A 22,559-nucleotide genomic window follows, 5' to 3' on the forward strand; every position below is an offset into this window, starting at 1 on the left:
GGGTTGAAGATGTTTCCAAGTGACTTAAAGATGAAGAGCTTGTACTTCATGGAAGACGTTTGCTGGCGTCTAGACACCTCATTACAGTTGTATATCAAGCAGCTGCTTATCTGCAAGTTATTTCAAGTATTTAGTCTAGTTGCAATGCCTTCGAGTCCATGGCTGGAGCTGTTCCGCCGTTCGTTTGTTGGCCATCGAGAATTCTTGCAATGCATGGGTGTGTTAAATTAGAAGGCCTCTAACATAGGTCATTTGTTTCTCACATTTTTATTTACGTCCATCATCTAATCTACCTTGATCATGTGTCCTATTTAAACCTAAATTAAAGAAATGAACAAAAAGAAGTCATTCAGCATTCAAGCCAATAACCAAACTGCTGTAATTCCCTTTTTGAAGCAAAAACTTTTGTCCATAAGCACACTGTAGTTACCTTAAATTAAGGAGATATCACCCATAAATACAAAGGAAAAAAAATCTCCAAAATTCCTGAATATCCCACCAGTCATATTGGCAAATGACCAGCATCTCTACTCCAGCTCCCAATTTTGTTTTCTTTTGCCAAAATTACCTCAGCTAGCTTAACACTAGCACAACAGTTCGAAAACTGCCATCAAACAAATTATTTGGTCAGCGGCAAATCTGAGTACTAGCTGGGATGCTCCAGAATAACACCAGGGAGGTACAATTTACAGTGCGTTTCATCATACCACAGGATGGTACTGTACGTACTAATTAAGTTTGACTTAACACTAGAGTCAGCACTACTTGCTGTAAACAGGGAGCAGAAACAAAGATCAGCAATAGTAAACTGAACTGATATCTCCTTAATCATTCAGAGCACCGCCTCGATGCTCAGCTGCTTCTTAAACATGTAGCGTTTGGACTTGTGCTTAATCATACGAAGCCCACGAATCATCCCTTTGCCTTTGCTGCCGTTGTTGGCATCGTCTTTGCCGGTACCATTGTTGCCACTATTGCAGTTGAAATTGTCTTTGTTGGCGCCATTGCCGCCCTTGCCATTGCCATTGCCGTACACTACCTCCATACCAGTAAAGAGGGCAAATTGCTGGCCAGCAACCATGTCGCTGCTGTCCTTGTCGAATTTCATGTCACTAAGGAAGTCAGCAAAGAGGAACCTGCCTGAGCCGAGGCTGATGATCTTGGAGTCGCACAGTTCATTCGGCTGCCACTCCTCTGGCAGGTCATCATCCTCCCAGATCCGCAACTTCTCTGGCAGCGGCTCCTCCCCTCTGACAACGCCGGAGAGGTCGACAGCGATGGGGAGGCGGCGTGAGAGGCCAAACCAGAGCCCGAGCTCCGGGACGTACTCCGCTTTGCCATTGAACGGCATGATCCAGTCGCCGGCCTTGCTCCACTCGCGAGTCGCGGTGTGGAAGCAGTAGGTGCCGGTGCCCTCTGCGCCGGAGATGGAGAAGCAGATGGTGTCGCCGCCGACAAGGGCGTGCTCGTAGACCAAGGCGTGCTTGTGGCGGATGATCCACGGGGGCAGCGGGAGGATATCGCAGTGCCAGGACCTGCGACATGCGCGGACGGGCGGCGCCCCCTCCACAGCAGGGCCTCGAACTGCGGCCGCGATTCCGCCGTGTCCGGATGTAGGACCTGATCGATGATGTAGAGGTCGCCCGCGTCTTCGCCGTCATGGAGGTGCAAGGCCGACGGAGGGACGGCGACGGCCAGCGGCGAGTCCTTGTGCTGGTGGAGGTTTGGCATGCTGTCGATGCAGCGGCGGTGCTCGCCCGCGTCAAAGCGGAGCAGGTTGTTCTCCGACGCGGTGGGGAAGAAATGGATGACATGATTGGTCGGCAGGGAGGACGAGACTACCGGCGGCCTCATGGTCACCTGGCTTTTTGGAGACTTGATCTTGGGCGCCGCCGCCTCCGCCGCCGCCAAAGCAGCCTTGAAGCTTCTTCTCCTGTTGGGCGCCCAGGCCTTGGCGGGCGTCAGTGTTGGCACCACCTTCGCATGCGCGGCCGTCTCTTCTGCCGATTGGTGAAAAAATTCCATCTTGGAGAGGTCCAGGCGCCGCAGCGAATAGACGCGTTTCATACACCCCCAGATTTACGAACCGCCTGGCGCCGCCGCTCATCTCCGACTCTCCGACGATCTACTCAGCATGACCCTGCTCTCCTGGGTGGGTCAGACGTTGTAGATTGAAAAGAAATAAGGACAAAATTGGATACACAGATCTACCGGCGGCCAACCTGGATCAGAACCACGGCGGGAGGGAGGAGGCAGGTCTAGTCTCGAGGAAAAGAATTCTATGAGACCAGGTCTCACGTGAGACCCATCCTGATAGATCCTGATAGATGACACGTGGCATTCATAAATCACAAAGCATTTTCCATCCCCCACTTGATCATCTCGTCCAATTATTTATTCAAACCACCATATTTGAGGGAAAAATTATATAAAACCATGTCTCATGGATGACATGTAGCATTCACAAATCCCAAAACAGTGGGGTAAATGCTTTGGAATTTGTGAATGCCATATGTCATCCATCAAGATGGGTCTCACGTGAGACCTGGTCTCATCTCGTGCATGCACACGGAAGATAATCAAGCAGACTGCCGGATCGTAAGCAGAGAAGAAAAAAAACTTGCTGGCCACTAAGATCATGCAGGACGTGCCCCATAATTAGCGTTAGATTAGTGCGATCTGGGGCGCCAGATTTTATGGGGCCCTGTGCAGTTGACCGCCTTAGCCACCCTTGTCAACGGCTCTGGCGCCGCGTCTCGTTGCAGCGCCTCCTTCTTCTCTATCTTCAACTCTTTCAACTCAAGGATTTTCTCAAGAAAACATGCAAGTGTTAGAGGTAGAAAAAGAGTACGCAGGAACTTTGTGGCACCGCACGACTTGTGCCTTTTCGGTTTTTCTATTCTCTTTCTCACGGCTGATTGCAAGCCTCCTGATCCACTAGGCTGTCCACTAGCCGGTAGTAAAGGCCACGAGTAACAACTTTTGACCCAGCCACACGGTTCGGCCGGCGCCACACTTATCCGTTGATTACTCGGTCACGTCTCAGCCCCTAACAGCTATATAGCCCGGCCATGCACCGGCATAGGCGTACATGCATGTTTCTCATCTGACGGATGCTCACACATGCACCCACTTTCTCCACCCTGACTAGCTCAACTAACTAACTAATCTCAAATACATGCATGAACGTACTAATGCGAGAAATAAACATGATGAATGACTAGACAACAAGGTTAACTCTATCAGCGGCGGCGGCTTCAGGCGGCGCGAACGCCACGGCGGAGCGCGCGCTGGAGCAGCAGTGCACGGTGGCGCCGCGACGGTGCCCATGGAAGCCATGACCCTGCGCGCGCTGGCGCGCGCAGTGGAGTGCACGTCCGTCCTTGGCCATCTAGGGCGGGGAGGCCACAGACCCGTGGTGGGCGCGGGGCGTCTCCTTGCCGCGAATGCATCGTCCGGCTCCCCGATGCGCCGCCGCGCGGCCTCACCTGGGCGTGGTGCCACTGACGACACTTTCATAACCTGTTCGTTGAAATGCCCACGAGAAAATGAAGAGAGAAATAAAAAGAAAAGGTGAAAAGATAAACACTTGAGTCATTGACAGGTGGGACCCTCGTCCAACTCAGCAAACTTTCCACATAGGCACACCACGTCAGCCCGACATGCAGGCCCCACCCATCAATTTCACTGTTTTCACGACCAAATTCCAGTATCAGTGCTATGCGTTATGAATTAGGCGCATTTCTGATGGTTTTTTGTGCCCTGCCTTAAATGTGGTACCAAGTTGTTACCCTAACCGCAAGTGTGGTGATTTTGGGTAAATAACTCTAGCTACGACTATATGTAGAAGGGGCTTGTAAGTTAAATGCTCATCGACTTTGGCTACTTCAGTAGGCCTGAAGTGCCTTGGACCATTTCCTCCGCTGTAATAAATTCAATTCGCAACAATGTAAGTAAAAGATGATTATCCATCTGAAAGGAAGGTGTACTAAAGCAGTATCTGGACAGTAACAATTCAATCAACAATGTTAAATGCCCTGGTGCCAAAACAGTGGAAACATGGTTGAGTATGTAAAAAATGGAGATGTTTGCACATGGTTCAGTAGGTAAGATGACAATCTGTACAGGAAGATTAATTTTACATCTTGAACAACATGGTTCAGCAGGCAAAAGCGACATAAACTGGACTTCCTGTACACCTATAAAGTTGTTCCTACTGAGTGCAGTGCACAAACCTTATATCTGATGAATTTTTTTTCTAAACCCAATGAGTGATTACCACAAACATGAAAGGGTGTCGTCATAGTCCATTGTCACGTTGAGAAAAAAAAAGGCTAGTCGGTTTGATGCCAACATTTGACATAGGTAGCCAATCAATTACTAACCACTTTTTAGACTTGCCACTAATTGGCATGCGTCGGCATAAAAAACTTGCCAAATATTGGCAATGGCAATTTTTAAGACTTGCCAAATATTGGCAATGCCAAATTTGATGCCAATATTTGGCATAATACCAATTATTGCCAACAATCGTCCAAATCAAGCATATTATAAATTTCCCCACTAGGCAATAGGCCAAAATCCCCCAATTTCGTTACTCAACAAGGGCCATCATTTTTTAGAACAACGAGGGCCATAGTACTCTTTTTTGAGGAAAAAACAAGGGTCGCGCAGAGTCTAATAATGTATTAAACGAGGCCCAGTCAAACCAATCGCCACCATACGCGGGGCACAGTCCAATCTGATTTGCAGCGATCGAGACTGATTTTATTTGGGGCCGAGCGGGGAGGAGGCCGGAGGACGTGCTGGAGCCGTAGCCGTAGAAACTATCGGCGAGCCAGAGCTGTTCACCATGCGGCTGGGACACCAGGTGTCGCCTGTCGCCGCCCGATCGGGGCAGTGGGCGGGCATTGCCGCCGGCGCGGCCTAGGTTAAGAAGACTGCGACACCCTCTCCTTACAAACTCCATATGAAGGTGCGGGGAGGTCGCGGGGAAGCAGGGGGGCTGCCGCGCCGACGCCGGTGGCCGATCGCCCGGAGAAGAGGTGGAGGCGGCGAGCCGGCGAGGGTTTCGGAGGGGTTTGGTTGTTTTTCCAGAACTGCCCCTGTTTAATACAGTGTTATTACAGAGAAGCGTGTGGTGTTTTGCACAAATATCCCTCCCAACACACTACGAAGTGGAGACGACATGGGCGTCGGATGGCCTGGGCGGCCACGTGGCGTGCATCCGCGTCGGGTATGCACAGGCACCGGTTTGCACCGCATTTTCTTTTTCGATTTTGGATAGTCAGTCCAACAAATGACCAGCCAAATGTCCCTCAATCATCCGCAAAAAAAAAATGTCCTCTCAATCAGAAAAAAATAAATAAATAGCCAACTACAGCGCCGGCGGGACGCACGACCCAAAAAACGTCCGTTTTGTTTAGATTTTGTTCGTTTGAGTCAGGTAGAGAGGCGATGTCCGACCTCTTTTGTGGTTGTGTTGACATTGCGTCCAACGTGACCGATGCATTTGATCCGCTTGGCCTGCCGACGACCAAATGTAAACAATTTTTTTAACTAAAAAGAAACATTGCATATAGTTTACTACAACCAAATAACTCATATAGTATCATAATAATAAATAGTTTCACAAACGAATAAAGATAACAAAGTTTACTGCCAAATTTAAATTGTCACGAATACACTGGAAGAAAATAAACCGATACATCTACTGGTTGCCAAGGTGAATCCACATGTGCTCAATAAAGTCAGTTTGGAGTTGCATAAGTTTGCCAATCATGTATTTCATGATGAAAATGGATGAACTGTTCAAACTTTGCAGGTTCTTGTTGCTCAGGCACAACATTTTCACTATAAACTTGGAACCCTTGGTCGTGGATGTTGTCATCACTCTCATCTGAAATGATCATATTCTGCATGATCACACAAGCAATCATCACCTCGAAAACTTCTCGGTGCTCCATGTATGTGTAGGGTGTCGAACGATGGTACATCGAGGTTGAAGCACACCAAAAGCACGCTCCAGATCCTCCCTAGCATTCTCTTGTGCTTGGGAAAATCTTTGTCTCCTCTTTTCTTCCGGATTGGATATTGTCTTCACAAAAGTTGACCACTGTAGATAAATATCATCAGCTAGGTAGTATCCCTTGTTGTACTTGTGGCCATTGATCTCAAAGTTGACATCTCGACAGTGGCCTTCTACAAGCCTTGCGAACATTGGAGAACGCCGAAGCACATTGATGTCATTGTGAGAACCAACCATACCGAAAAAAGAGACAAATTCAAAGATCAGGTGAAGCCACAACTTCTAGTATGACAGTGTAACCTTTTCACATGCCCCTTGTACTGCCCCTGACAAGCAAATGGACAGTTTTTCCACTTTTAGTGCATAATGCTACCAAGCATTCCCAGAAAGCCTCTATCTACATTGATCACCAACAACCGGGCTGTATCTGCGGCAATTGGTTCTCTCTGGTACTCATGGCCAACCACTGCCACCATTGCCTTGCATGGGAGACATGTGGACTCACTCATGCGGACGTACTCATCCACAAGATTACTGAAAATTTCGTATGCAAGCATATGAATAGCCACAATGCATTTATGATAACAGGAGAAGCCAACCTTACCAAGGGCATCCTCCTTGCACTCAAAGTAATCATCATATGCTACCACTCACTCCCGAATATGATTGAACACATGCCTCGCCATCCGGAAGCGACGCCGAAAAAGATGGAGTTTGAAGAGGTGGTTGCTCTCAAAGTAATCGGCGAAGAGGAGGCAATGGTCACCCTCTCTATTGCGGTTCAACGCCGGAGCATGGTCCGGGATTGATCCCCTAAACCTCAGCCGCTACCTAGCAATGTGGTCACTGACGACCAATGCAACAACCACAAGCTCCTCATCGTCTGATGACGAATTCTGATGAACAAATGAAGTTGTTGAAAAAATACCCATCCCCACTATCCATGGTACCTCGCGAGCAAAGTGTTGAACACCTTGCAGTTGTGGTGCAGACGCGGCCAGTCAAGATCACCCCGGCCTCCTCGTACACACATGCTGCCTGTAGAAGCGGAGATGAGGGCATTCCAAACAAGCTCAGGGGCTACTGACGGCGTACTACATCGAGGGTGGCCCATTGGATGGCAAGCTAGATGGTGGGCCGGACCTAGGGCCAGTGGGTTGTGACAATTCTAAATGCCTCTGGCTAATGAAAGGAGCCCTCTCTAAGAAAGTCTACTAACTTGGAGGGCATTCCAAGGACTCCTCTTTTGAGCAGGGCTTTACGTCAGTTAGGATTCTTGTAACACTAAGCCTCGCCCCCCTTTATAGACGAGGCCAGGGGATAGCTCAGGGCATCAAGTTCATATTCACCGTCTCGGTAGAAACAATCACCTCATACTTGTAACCCCCTCATGCGATGTGTTCTCCACCACCAGTAAAATCAAAGCAGGAGTAAGGTATTACCTCAACCATGAGGACAAGAACCTGGGTAAACTCCGTGTGTGTGATCGCCTCTGGCACTTCCGGTCATGCTATCCATCCTACCAAGGCCACTAACAATTTTCAGTACCGTCAGAGCGTGACACGACAAAGATACGCAACATACAGGGAACACTATCAACCGTCCTTGACAATGCGGGGACCACGAGAAAGGTTCTCCGAAAGCAACACTATCAAAAAGGGAACGATGCACAAACGCCACCATCATTGAATCCTACCATTGAAGGTCAGATCTTGAGTTTTCACCCCAAAGAGCACATGTGAGGGCCTTCAACTAGGGCATGATGTGTAAGCACAGTCATTGTTAGGTGCAACCAACAAAAGCCAAACCTAAGGTTTTCGCCCGAAAGACCCGGCACTCAGAAGAGCACCACCAAACCGTAGTCCTCATGTATTGTCGTCACCACTATCGTAAGAAGACAATGCTGCATGGAGGAGCGCATCCACATGCTGTAAGCTTTTCTCAAAGAACTATGAGATACTAACTAGCTAATTTCAGAAAGAAAGAAAAAGGGCTATGATCAACAGGAAATATTATCAATTCAATTAGTGTGTCTCCCCAAATTAAGCTACTAGTCAAAAGCAATGTAATTCAAATCCAATGTTTCTGTTAATGATCAGCCGGCTAACATTTACCCGTTTTGCTGCTCCAATGCCTTTCAACTAGGAGAATTTCTCTTGAATGGAACTATGGTGGTCATGGATTTCCTAATTGCGGCCAAGTTTAAGGTATTTTCCTAATGATTTTGTACTTATTATACTCCTATAAAGGATGATGCAATACCCGCCTTCTCAGGCCATTCACGGCTCCAATGGCCCCTGCACTGTTCAATCAATTCCCAGTGCGGCCCTGTGCCTGCCTGGCGGCTTCACCGCCGTTCGATCTCGTTAACCTGTTTCTCACCTTTGTGCCGGGCTTCGTGTAGCGTCTTCTGGTCGACCCTGCGTGTGTGTTTCTTGTGCTGGTGGAATTTTTGCCTGGTTGCGGCTAATTCGTTTCCTATCGGAACCCTGCTCCTCTGCCCTCTCTTTTTTTCTGTGTCATTTCCTTCCTCTTTGCCCAACTGTTGGTTTTCAGCCGTAAGACCGTTTTAAATGCGGGAGCCTTTTCGGTATCTTAGCAAGAATTAAACCATTTTTGTAGGCATCCCATGCTCCGAATCCTGATGCTGACATGATTCATGTCATGAACACGGTACCACAACTTACAACATCGACAGAACAGAAACACTGCCACCTTCATCAGTGAGCTCTCGGCTAAATTTATTCATGTCATATGTACAAATATTGCAAGTGAAAAATACAGAGTTGAGTTGGTTTCTATCTATGTACAAGTATCAAGTATGGTTATAAAAGACAATTGGGAGGAAAAACACAGATTCTTCGCACGAATAAAAAAAGGGGGAGATAGAAAACAGATGTTTAGGGTTATCTTCCGTTCAAGTAAGACCGAGACGACCCTGACACTGAAGGACCAGAGCGTGCGGACAACAACCGCGACTGCTCCCCTTGTTTCATATCCTCAACCCCCTCAACATTCAGAAATGGAGGATCACTCAGGACAATCTCGACATCATGCTTGTGGCTTCTCAGCAGCTCGACGACCTTGGTCATCGTAGGCCTGTCACCAGGGTTCGCTTGGATGCATAGCAGCCCGATCTGCACTATATGCAAGACCTTATGCCGGATCGTATCTTTGTAGATGATCGGATCGATAATCGTCTCTACTGTGTTGTCCTTGTAGTGCTTCCATACCTTCAATGCAAACAAGTCACTTGCATTAAACAGATTGTGAGACGGCAACATGGTGCCTGTTTGAGACACAATGTTATGATGCAAGTCAAATAAGAAAGAAACTTTTGAACAATAAAGCTATGCTTTCACCTATTCTGTTTTAGCCATGCAAACACAGGAATGGTGTCCGATGGAACATAACCATGAATTTACTTTCACAGAGGAACCCTTTTTTTAGGACCTGAGCAGTACCTTTGTTAACAACGCCTGCCCTCCGTGTGAGCCAATTGAGCCACTACATCTTTTCCCTGTTATGATCTCGAGAACAAGAACACCATAGCTGAAAACATCGGCCTTCTCCGTAAGATGGCCATGCACGATATACTCAGGAGCCATGTAGCCTCTGCAACAAACTTATTCAGTGAGCTCAAGATCAACAGATCCCGCTGTGTCCATTCGACATGACAGTGAAATAGATCATGTGGCAACTGCAACGCCGCTGGTTAAGAATCGTGTGGCAATACCGTACCAATGGTTAAGAATATGAAAAATGGAGCTTACAATGTTCCAGCGACACCAGTTGTAAGATGAGTTACGTCTGCTGCAAATGCTCTTGCAAGACCAAAATCTGTTATTTTGGACTTATACTTATCATCCAACAAAATATTACTAGCTTTGATGTCTCGGTGGATAATCCGTGTTTCTGACTCCTCATGGAGATAAGAAAGCCCCTCTGCAATGCCTTGAATGATACCAACCCTCAGATCCCAGGTTAATTTTCTGCTACGACTTGCATCTGGGAGGATACTACAGGAAATAAGTTATACAGTTTACAACATACAAATTTAAATTTCTGTCAGAAAGTTGCACTGATAGAAGAGTTCAAGTACACTGCATTCCTAATCATTCCATTTTTAGAATGAGATGGAGAAGGGCGGGCCATTCTAGAGCTTTAATATTAAGAGAATAAAAAGGGATAGGATAATATGGTCATGCAAATTCAACAAGACTCAACCAGACAACTATACCCTTGTACCAACAAAAGCTAGAGTTTTCCATTGATAATGCCAAAAAATATCAAGGAAAATAACCGAAAATACAGTTGAAGTGAACATTTAACGTGTGGCATCAAGCAAGAGGCTTACCAAACAAGAATAGTTCAAGGCTCTTGTTGAAGTAGTATTCATAAACAAGGAAGCTCTCTGGGCCATTCACGCTGCAGCCAAGCAACTTCACTAGATTCTTATGGCGAACCTGACTTATGAGTTCGACTTCATTGAAAAACTGCTCGACCCACTCCCTTGTATTTAGGAAAAGCCTCTTGACAGCAACTTCTTTTCCATCTGGCATAACAGCCTACAGAGCTCATCGCATATCAGGGTCAACATATTTTCTTTCTCACACTACGTCTATAAAAAATTCCTAGATAAATTTACTAACTATACATGTTTACCTTGTAAACAGCTCCGTTGCTCCCTTGACCAAGTTTGTTTGCTGGATCAAAATAATTTGTTGCTTTCTTTAACTCTTCATATTTGAAATTTAAACTAGACTGTGCAATTCTGACAGAGACTCCATCTCCATACATATCTGTATTTCAACATAAACACATTTAACAGAATGTGAAGAAAAGAAGAAGATGGTCGATGAATGATTAAACGTTTTTATTCTTATACACTGACCTATGAATGATTTTGACTGTTTCTTTCTCCTCAGAATTCCCTTCTTCCAAGCCAGAAAAGCAATAATGAGGACAACTATAAAAGCACCTAGAAAGGAACCCACCAATATCCAAACGACACCATTCTTTCCTGCGCATTGTAGAGATTTGATCATCAGTGCAAAAACATAAACAAATGGATGTATCAGGAGGATTCAGAGAACTGTTAACGCGATAATGTGTGTTTAGTCAGTCAAATGAAGCTACCATACTGGTGGTGAGATGTAGATGTAGATTAGTCATGCATATGCACTCACACATGGTAACTTTGTAGGGTTTATTTCCTGCTCTGCATAGCCTAAACAAAAGTTTTAAGTGAAAGTTATTTCATAGCCACCATTTTCAAAAAGTGAAATAGCTAGAGAAGAAGTTACCAATGCTGGGTCAAAAGTATTCCGAAACTGGTGAATTTGTAACCAGTTTTTGACAACCCAAACGATAAAGTACAACTCTTTGGGTTTGGGCATTTCAGTCAACAAAGTGAGGTCATAAACGTGACCAGGAGCTGAAAATAGTCAAAATTGTGTGGCACTGCCACTGAATTTGGCAGAACAGAGCTAGCTGTTAGGTGAAAATAGTCAAATTCCCCTACCCCGGCCTAATGGATTAGCATCTCAGACGAATGAATGATTAGTAAAAAAATGCATTTTCAAGTTACAGTTACAGCAGTACCTGATGATCCCGACCCCGCCGTGGCGTTCACATTCCAGAAGAGGCGCGTGGAGTAGCGGAGGTAGCAGCCGGTGAAGAGCGCCCGGCCCTCCGTCGCCGGCGCGCACCCGGCCGCCGCGCGCGCCGCGGCGCGGAGGCACTGGCCGCACGCGGTGGCGTTGAGGCTCCCCCAGCACTGCGCGAGGGCGAAGGCCGTGGCGCCCCCCGCGCTCGCCGACGCGACCGCGTACCCGTCGGCGTCGCCGCGCGCCGCCGCCTCGGTCACGTTGGCCACCGCGGCCCTGGCCGCGTCCGCGAACCCCCGCGGGTTGCTGGCGTTCCCGGGGGCGCAGACCCTGGCGTCGGCCGGCCCGAGCGCCTCGCCGAGGAAGGAGTAGTTGCCGTAGCGGCCGAAGCAGCCGTCGAGGAAGAGGCGGCCCCCGACCCGCGGGTAGCACTTGGGGAGCAGAGACCGGACCTCGGCGAAGCAGAGCTTGCAGTCGAGCGGGGAGAGGTCGCGGTGGCACTGGCCCAGGCCGAAGACCGTGTTGGGGCCCCTGGCGCCCACGGCCGAGGTGCCGAAGCCGTTGGCGCTGACGTTGCTGTTGAGGTCGTCCATGGCCGGCACGAAGTTGTCCGCTAGCACGGAGCCGGAGACGGCCGCCCCCGGCGCGCAGGACTGGCCCGCCACGGCCGTGCGCGGGTCCCCCGCCGCCGCGCCGCAGAGCGCGCACGCCAGCGCGAGGAGGAGCGCGGCCACGCCTGGGCGCAGCCGGTGCGTGGGCGCTGCCATGGTGGGCTGCGTGGGGGGCGTGTTGCGGTGGGAACTTACGGCTAGGTAGGTGGTGGGTGGTTTTGGGCTGGGCAATCCGGTGGCCGCCGGGCCGGACGGAGACGACGGGTCTAATGTAAATTTGCCGAAAAGGTGGAGGAGGCGGCTGGCCCGACGATGGCGACCGGGGCGAATGGAACGGGAAGTTAGTTGGGCTGCAGGATTTGGACACCGGGCAAGACCGGCCGGGACACGTCGGGTGCAAGTGCAACACAAGGCGTGGCTCGGAATGTGGTGGAGTGCTCTGCTGCGGCGGCGCGGGCGGTCGCTGTTGGAGGAGGCGGGCAAGAAAGTCCGGCGCGCGTACGTGCTTTCGCGCCCTGCCGACCAGAACGAAAGCCGGATCATCACCCTTGCGTGCCGTACCAATAAATGAGCCCTTAATCCACCCACATTTTATTTTTGTTGTAATATAAAAAGAGGAAAAAGACCTCCACCTCTACGTCAACCATCTTATGTAATTCACCGACTCTACGGCCATACTCCTCAAAATGATCGGACGGACGACTCGGTCAGTGTCCGGTCACAAAACCGTAACCCAGTCTTTACAAACCAACCGCCTCTACAAACCAGCCATGGACGTACGGACTGGTACCCTTCAAGCCTAGCCTAAATCTAGGTATTGGGGGGCCCGGACGCGCGCATCCGCGTCCATCACGTCGGACCGGCCTACCCTGGCCCACCTCACCTCCACATACATCCCCACTCCATACGAACTCTACACTGCAATCAAAGCTCACTCCACTCCACTTCTCTTCGTCTTCTCCTTTCACCGTCTCCTCCCCTTTCGATCAATGGCAAGCAACGACGGCAACACAGCGTACGACACCGACGATGATTGGGAGTTGCTACTGCATGACATGGAGCCAGACGACGTGGAGGAGGTCGCCCTTCGCTTGAAGACGGGGCCGCCACCGTTGCGCCAACATAATAATATAGAAAATTGACATATCGGCAGTAGTAGAGTCATATTGGACTGACACTATGTCTATGTCGAAGAAGGTGGTGGACAGATTCAAAGATTATGCTACCACTCATGTTGGATAAAAACCTATCTGACCATCCGTTCCAACTGCATACACAAGTTTAAGCCTGCCCTAAAAAAATGTACTCCCTTTACCCAAAATGAGTGTCGTGACTTTAGTTTAAATGGAGGGAGTATTATATTTAGTGAGCAAAACATATCGCTTGACAATACAAAAGGTCTAAGAAAAACCTTGAATTTGTAGTCCAAAGCTAAATCAAATCCTGAACTTTTAATCCCTGAAATCAGCACACCGAACTCTCTGATCCCGCTCCATTTTGAGCCTTACTCTGTTTTCAATGGGATTGTTGGCAGGCTACAGTCCACACGACTAGGAAGCGTGTTTTTCCTCTCTTTTTTCTCGCGGCAGGGAAAACACGATTTTTTTTCGTTTCCGAGAGGCACGGCCCGAAAGAAAAAAAAAGGAAACACGTTTTTTCACGCAATTTTTTTTGAATTTTTTTGGGTCCAAAAGTTAAGAAAGACCGGTGAAAAATTGAAACGTCGAAAAAAACAGGAAAAACCCTTAAAAAGCCAAAAAAACGCGTGCATGAAAAAAAGTTCGGAGGAAACGCCCAGAGCGCGACACGTGACGGGCGGCTGAGAGCGCGCCAAGTGGCGTTGATCGTTGTGTGGCTCCCGAAGGAGCACTCGTTAACTAGTTGCTTTCGTGATTTTCCTTTTCGTAAAAGGCGATTTAAATTTTTTATCCCGCTAGCCAACCTAACCAATGCCATTTAGTGACAAATGAGAAGCATGGAATTATTTAATCTCATACCACAAAATCGACATTGAGTGAAAATATTTTTTAATTTTCTTTCGAGACTTTTTCTTGATTTTTTTTTAAAAAAACGGAATGAACAATTTTTTTTGGAAAAGACAAAGAAATTTTGAAAACCAGAACTATTTTTGAAACCTGAACATTTCTAAAGTGTGAACACTTTTTAAAAAAAACAACATATTTTTGAAAGCTCCAAGAATTTTTGAAACTTGGGAAAATATTAAAGTATGATTTTTTTCAAACAAGAATTGTTTTGAAACGTACACATTTTTATATAAAAATGGGAACAGATTTTGAAACCTCAAAAAAATAAAGTGCGAGAACTTTCTATTTTGTTAAAAATGGGAACAGATTTTCAAATATTTGTTCATGTTTCAAACTTGTCCGCACTTTAAAATTTTGTTCAGGCTTAAAAAAAATCAGTTTTTCAAAATTTTCTTGCACTTTCAAATTTTTCGTTGATTTAAAAAGGGTTCATGTTTTCAAATTTTTTTGTGTTTTGAAAAAAGGGTCATAATCCCGAAAACATTCGGATTTCAAAAAATTGTTGACAATTTTCAAGAAAATGTTTCGTAAAATTTCCAAGATGCTTCCAAATCTCGACGTTCCGATATGTTAAGTACAGTCGCTCTTCTCTATCATCATAAGTAGCTTTCAGGGGAAGTGGCAAGCAACACGAGTTTTGCACCGCCAGGTCGCAAGTTCAACTCACTGTACGCGTCCAGTCGCAGCGAAATGCCTGCCAGGTCCATGCTTCATGCATTGTGGCCGGCATAGTCGCGTGCGGTGGCAACCAAATCCTAGGCCTGTTTGGCAAAGCGCTCAAGGTTTAAAATAGACCGAGATTGAAGAGTTCAGTGAGGTTATTTCAGGGATTACAAGTGGAAGGTTTGACTTAGCCTTCGTCTACAAGTTCAAGGTTTGTTTTAGACTTTTTCCCTTGACAATTATACCAAGGTGCTTTACAAGCGACATCCAATGCACTTGCAATTGGGCTTAGAAATTTGATGTTTTAAGCCTGCTCACCATTGTCACGCGAGATTGGCTACTGGTTGTATGTGCCCTTGGCACTTGGGTCTCAATTCTGGTTCCCAAGTCCCAATAGCAACGTGACCGAACTGGTAACGGAGCCCGACACGCAGAATATCCAAAAACTGTTCTTCACAGCATCAGCATCAGCACCCCGGATATGCTCCTGCCATGGTGTTCGGATTTCCCAGCCTGCCCATACACATGAAGAGGGAAATGGTATTTTGATGAACGTTGCTTAATTCCTCCCGCCGCCGCACGCCCAGAATGGGGGCCAAGGGGGTGGCAATGGCATCGTCGGCGGCGGGGACGGCGGCGCTGGTCTACGTCGTGCTATCCGGACGGCTGTCCCCCGACGGCGCGGAGGAGGCGCCAAGGAGGCGGCACGGGCGGAGCGGCGTTGACGGGGAAAGCGAGGCGAGGTGGCCGGAGAGCGCGCCGGCGAGCTGGAGGGAGGCCGCGGCCGTGGCGGCGAGGACGGTGAGGTTCGCGTACGGCGAGACGCTGGGGAAGTGGCCGTTCGGGGACATCGCCTTCGGGATCAGCCACTACATGCGCCTCCAGGTGAGTGATCTGATCACCACGCCACGAAATCGAATCAAATGTTTCCATCTGCTGGAACAGTCGCAGTGCCAGCCGTTTCTGCTTGCTCATCACGAATTGAGGAAAGGACACGCCTCGCTTGATTTTGCTTAGATCATGATTTTGTTTGTTAATTGTTATGATTGGCTAATCATGAGACACATGCTTTTGTTTGTTATGATTGGCCACGGGTGATTTTGACCCTTAAAAATGTTGTCTCCTCGGTGTTTTTCTGACAGATCAATGCATGATGAATTTATATACGAGTTGCATAATGTAGAACTGACTAACATGGTAGGTACATGCATGGTGATCAAGGACATAACCTTACTTTGCTCATTTTATTTACTCATGAAAGAACCCCTGAAAAAATTGGTGTCCATTTCGAAGTACTTGGGAAATGAACAGACCTACTTATGTTATGGGATCGCCTTGTCTCAAGCCACGGCGATTCTTGAATCTTGAAATAGGGGCCCACAACCCCATTGATGAAGATGGCAGTGTGTATCACAAATTAGTTGCATTACGCGGTGAGCATAGCCAGGATCGAAACCTCTAGTGGAGAGAATATCACGAAGGAAAGACCAATGAACACAGTCATAGGCTTTTTCAAAATCAAGCTTGAGGATGACCACCTCGTGCCCCGGGTGTGGATGTCATGGACCAGTTTCCATGTAGTTCAAAGTGAAAGATTTAGAGAATATTTGCCACACTTGGGCTTTTCCATTACATGCCAATATATAGACAGATTTACAATCCTAACCATAAATGGGAGATCACAACAATATCAATACTCCTCGATTTAGGGGATTAGGAGATATGTCACGATACGTGACATATTAGTCTAACACTCCCCCGCAGTCACAACGGGAGGAGAGCGGACGTTGAGACTGGACCGAAAATCCAGAAACAACGGCGACGGGAGGCCCTTCGTCAAGATGTCGGCAAACTGGCGTGACGAGGGAACATGCAGCACACGGACCTGACCCATGGCAACACGATCGCGAACGAAGTGGAGATCGATCTCGATGTCTTTCGTACGCTGATGCTGGACGGGGTTCGTGGACATGTAGAAGGCGCTGACGTCGTCGCAGAAGACGATCTGTTGGGGAACGTAGTAATTTCAAAAAATTTCCTACGCACACGCAAGATCATGGTGATGCATAGCAACGAGAGGGGAGAGTGTGATCTACGTACCCTTGTAGATCGACAACGGAAGCGTTAACACAATGTGGTTGATGTAGTCGTACGTCTTCACGGCCCGACCGATCAAGCACCGAAACTACGACACCTCCGAGTTCTAGCACACGTTCAACTCGATGACGATCCCCGGACTCCGATCCAGCAAAGTGTCGGGGAAGAGTTCCGTCAGCACGACGGCGTGGTGACGATCTTGATGTACTACCGTCGCAGGGCTTCGCCTAAGCACCGCTACAATATTATCGAGGAGTATGGTGGAAGGGGGCACCGCACACGGCTAAGAATATGATCACGTGGATCAACTTGTCTCTAGGGGTGCCCCTGCCTCCGTATATAAAGGATCAAGGGGGGGGGGGTGCGGCCGGCCAGGAGAGGGCGCGCCAGGAGGAGTCCTACTCCCTCCGGGAGTAGGATTCCCCCCCTTTCCTAGTTGGAATAGGATTCGGGAGGGGGGAAAGAGGAGAGAGAGAAGGAAGGGGGGCGCCGGCCCCCTCTCCTTGTCCTATTCAGACTAGGGGGGAGGGGCGCGCGGCCCAGCCCTGGCCACCTCTCCTCTCTTCCACCAAAGCCCACTAAGGCCCATATACCTCCCGGGGGGTTCCGGTAACCTCCCGATACTCCGGTAAAATTCCGATTTCACCCGGAACACTTCCGATATCCAAATATAGGCTTCCAATATATCAATCTTTATGTCTCGACCATTTCGAGACTCCTCGTCATGTCCGTGATCACATACGGGACTCCGAACAAACTTCGGTACATCAAAATGCATAAACTCATAAAATAACTGTCATCAAAACCTTAAGCGTGCGGACCCTACGGGTTCGAGAACAATGTAGACATGACTGAGACACGTCTCCGGTCAATAACCAATAGCGGAACCTGGATGCTCATATTGGCTCCTACATATTGTACGAAGATCTTTTATCGGTCAGACCGCATAACAACATACGTTGTTCCCTTTGTCATCGGAATGTTACTTGCCCGAGATTCGATCGTCGGTATCTCAATACCTAGTTCAATCTCGTTACCGGCAAGTCTCTTTACTCGTTCCGTAATACATCATCTCACAACTAACTCATTAGTTGCAATGCTTGCAAGGCTAATGTGATGTGCATTACCGAGAGGGCCCAGAGATACCTCTCCGACAGTCGGAGTGACAAATCCTAATCTCGAAATACGCCAACCCAACATGTACCTTTGGAGACACCTGTAGAGCTCCTTTATAATCACCCAGTTACGTTGTGACGTTTGGTAGCACACAAAGTGTTCCTCCGATAAACGGGAGTTGCATAATCTCATAGTCATAGGAACATGTATAAGTCATGAAGAAAGCAATAGCAACATACTAAACGATCGGGTGCTAAGCTAATGGAATGGGTCATGTCAATCAGATCATTCACCTAATGATGTGATCCCGTTAATCAAATAACAACTCTTTGTCCATGGTTAGGAAACATAACCATCTTTGATTAACGAGCTAGTCAAGTAGAGGCATACTAGTGACACTCTGTTTGTCTATGTATTCCCACATGTATTATGTTTTCGGTTAATACAATTCTAGCATGAATAATAAACATTTATCATGATATAAGGAAATAAATAATAACTTTATTATTGCCTCTAGGGCATATTTCCTTCACGATCGTCGCAGGAGGAGATGGTCGATGAAGCTCCTGGAGAAGTTGCCGAAGCCAACTCGCCTCAGCCACGGCGCGGTACTCGGCTTCAGCGCTTGAGCGTGAGACCGTGTGTTGTCGCTTGGAGGACCAAGAGACGAGATTATCTCCGAGGTAGACACAGAAGCCTGACGTGGAGCGCCGAGTGTCAGGGCAGCCGGCCCAGTCGGCGTCGGTGTAGGCAATCATGGAGTCCGGTGAAGTCGAGTAGAGCTGAAGGCCATGAGAGAGCGTGCCCTTCACGTAGCGCAAGATGCGCTTGATGGCCGCGAGGTGCTGCTCACGCGGGTCGTGCATATGAAGACAAACCTGCTGAATGGCGTACGCGATGTCGGGGCGCGTAAAGGTGAGGTACTGGAGAGCTCCAGCAAGACTCCGGTACTCCGTGGGATCGGCCACGGAAGAGCCGACAGTAGCGGCGAGCTTCGGCGAGGTGTCAACCGGTGTCAAGGCCGACTTGCAGGCAGTCATGCCATCCCTGTCCAAAATCTCCGCGGCGTACTTAGCTTGCGAAAGATGCATGCTAGAGGAGTCGCGGGTGACCGCGATGCCGAGGAAGTAGTGAAGGCTGCCCATGTCCGTCATGGCGAACTCTGCTCGGAGAGAGGCCGTGATCCTGTCCAACAAGCGGGTCGAGGAGGCGGTGAGGACGATGTCGTCCACGTAGAGCAGGAGGAAGGCCGTGCCTTCCGCACACCGGAGAACGAACAACGAGGTGTCCGAGCGGGAGCACACGAAGCCGGTCGAAGTGATGAAAGTCGCGAAGCACTGGTACCACGCACGGGGAGCCTGCTTGAGACCGTATAGAGAACGGTTCAGCCGACAGACGTGCTCGGGGCGAGTGGAGTCGATGAAGCCGGTGGGTTGATGACAGTAGACGACTTCAGCAAGAGTGCCATGTAGAAAGGCATTCTTGACGTCGAGCTGACGAGTCTTCCGATTAAGAGAGAGCGCGATGGAGAGGATGACACGCACGGTGGCCGGTTTGACAACCGGGCTGAATGTCTCGTCGAAGTCGACACCGGGCTCCTGAGAGAAACCCCGAAGTGAAGGAAATATGCCCTAGAGGCAATAATAAAGTTATTATTTATTTCCTTATATCATGATAAATGTTTATTATTCATGCTAGAATTGTATTAACCGGAAACATAATACATGTGTGAATACATAGACAAACAGAGTGTCACTAGTATGCCTCTACTTGACTAGCTCGTTAATCAAAGATGGTTATGTTTCCTAACCATGAACAATGAGTTGTTATTTGATTAACGAGGTCACATCATTAGTTGAATGATCTGATTGACATGACCCATTCCATTAGCTTAGCACCTGATCGTTTAGTATGTTGCTATTGCTTTCTTCATGACTTATACATGTTCCTATGACTATGAGATTATGCAACTCCCGTTTACCGGAGGAACACTTTGGGTACTACCAAACGTCACAACGTAACTGGGTGATTATAAAGGAGTACTACAGGTGTCTCCAATGGTCGATGTTGGGTTGGCGTATTTCGAGATTAGGATTTGTCACTCCGATTGTCGGAGAGGTATCTCTGGGCCCTCTCGGTAATACACATCACATAAGCCTTGCAAGCATTACAACTAATATGTTAGTTGTGAGATGATGTATTGCGGAACGAGTAAAGAGACTTGCCGGTAACGAGATTGAACTAGGTATTGGATACCGACGATCGAATCTCGGGCAAGTAACATACCGATGACAAAGGGAACAACGTATGTTGTTATGCGGTCTGACCGATAAAGATCTTCGTAGAATATGTAGGAGCCAATATGGGCATCCAGGTCCCGCTATTGGTTATTGACCAGAGACATGTCTCGGTCATGTCTACATTGTTCTCGAACCCGTAGGGTCCGCACGCTTAAGGTTACGATGACAGTTATATTATGAGTTTATGCATTTTGATGTACCGAAGGTTGTTCGGAGTCCCGGATGTGATCACGGACATGACGAGGAGTCTCGAAATGGTCGAGACGTAAAGATTGATATATTGGAAGCCTATGTTTGGACATCGGAAGTGTTCCGGGTGAAATCGGGATTTTACCGGGTTACCGGGAGGTTACCGGAACCCCCCGGGAGCCATATGGGCCATCATGGGCCTTAGTGGAAAGGAGAAAGGGGCAGCCCAAGGTGGCTGCGCCTCTTCCCCCTCCCCTAGTCCTATTAGGACTAGGAGAAGGTGGCCGGCCCCCCTCTCTCCCTTCCCCTCCGAGGAATCCTAGTTGGACTAGGATTGGAGGGGGAATCCTACTCCCAGTGGGAGTAGGACTCTCCTGCGCCTCCCCCCCTTTGGCCGGCCAGCCTCCCTCCTCTACTCCTTTATATACGGAGGCAGGGGCACCTCTAAACACACAAGTTGACACAAGTTGATCCACGTGATCGATTCCTTAGCCGTGTGCGGTGCCCCCTGCCACCATATTCCTCGATAATACTGTAGCGGAGTTTAGGCGAAGCCCTGCTGCTGTAGTTCATCAAGATCGTCACCACGCCGTCGTGCTGACGAAACTCTTCCCCGACACTTTGCTGGATCGGAGTCCGGGGATCGTCATCGAGCTGAACGTGTGCTCGAACTCGGAGGTGCCGTAGTTTCGGTGCTTGATCGGTTGGATCGTGAAGACGTACGACTACTTCCTCTACGTCGTGTCATTGCTTCCGCAGTCGGTCTGCGTTGGGTACGTAGACAACACTCTCCTCTCGTTGCTATGCATCACATGATCCTGTGTGCGCGTAGGAAATTTTTTGAAATTACTACGAAACCCAACAGTGGCATCCGAGCCTAGGTTAATGATGTTGATGTTATATGCACGAGTAGAACACAAGTGAGTTGTGGACGATACAAGTCATACTGCCTACCAGCATGTCATATTTTGGTTCAGCGGTATTGTTGGACGAGACGACCCGGACCAACCTTACGCGTACGCTTACGCGAGACCGGTTCCCTCGACGTGCTTTGCACAGAGATGGCTTGCGGGCGACTGCCTCTCCAACTTTAGTTGAACCAAGTATGGCTACGCCCGGTCCTTGCGAAGGTTAAAACGGAGTCTATTTGACAAACTATCGTTGTGGTTTTGATGCGTAGGTGAGATTGGTTCTTACTTAAGCCCGTAGCAACCACGTAAAACATGCAACAACAAAGTAGAGGACGTCTAACTTGTTTTTGTAGGGCATGTTGTGATGTGATATGGTCAAGGCATGATGCTGAATTTTATTGTATGAGATGATCATGTTTTGTAACCAAGTTATCGGCAACTGGCAGGAGCCATATGGTTGTCGCTTTATTGTATGCAATGCAATCGCGATGTAATGCTTTACTTTATTACTAAACGGTAGTGATAGTCGTGGAAGCATAAGATTGGCGAGACGACAACGATGCTACGATGGAGATCAAGGTGTCGCGCCGGTGACGATGGTGATCATGACGGTGCTTCGGAGATGGAGATCACAAGCACAAGATGATGATGGCCATATCATATCACTTATATTGATTGCATGTGATGTTTATCTTTTTATGCATCTTATCTTGCTTTGATTGACGGTAGCATTATAAGATGATCTCTCACTAAATTATCAAGAAGTGTTCTCCCTGAGTATGCACCGTTGCAAAAGTTCTTCGTGCTGAGACACCACGTGATGATCGGGTGTGATAGGCTCTACGTTCAAATACAACGGGTGCAAAACAGTTGCGCACGCAGAATACTCAGGTTAAACTTGACGAGCCTAGCATATGCAGATATGGCCTCGGAACACGGAGACCGAAAGGTCGAGCGTGAATCATATAGTAGATATGATCAACATAATGA

At 48.2% G+C, this 22,559-nt stretch overlaps 1 protein-coding gene and 1 pseudogene across 1 annotated transcript; both read right to left on the reverse strand.

Annotated features, from left to right (window-relative positions):
- Positions 1–638: 638 nt before the first annotated feature.
- On the reverse strand, positions 639–2,292 carry LOC123057911 (uncharacterized; annotated as a pseudogene).
- Positions 2,293–8,725: 6,433 nt separating this feature from the next.
- LOC123057912 (cysteine-rich receptor-like protein kinase 2) lies at positions 8,726–12,492 on the reverse strand. Its single transcript, XM_044480777.1, has 7 exons — positions 11,633–12,492; positions 10,923–11,051; positions 10,694–10,830; positions 10,386–10,596; positions 9,802–10,036; positions 9,493–9,643; positions 8,726–9,261 (listed from the first exon to the last, which is right to left on the reverse strand). Exons 1-7 carry the CDS (start codon positions 12,402–12,404, stop codon positions 8,935–8,937), a joined length of 1,962 nt encoding a protein of 653 aa, XP_044336712.1. The 5' UTR covers positions 12,405–12,492; the 3' UTR covers positions 8,726–8,934.
- Between the last annotated feature and the right edge of the window lie 10,067 nt (positions 12,493–22,559).

This window comes from Triticum aestivum, chromosome 3A (assembly GCF_018294505.1).
Source record: "Triticum aestivum cultivar Chinese Spring chromosome 3A, IWGSC CS RefSeq v2.1, whole genome shotgun sequence".
NCBI classification, from domain to species: Eukaryota; Viridiplantae; Streptophyta; class Magnoliopsida; order Poales; family Poaceae; genus Triticum; species Triticum aestivum.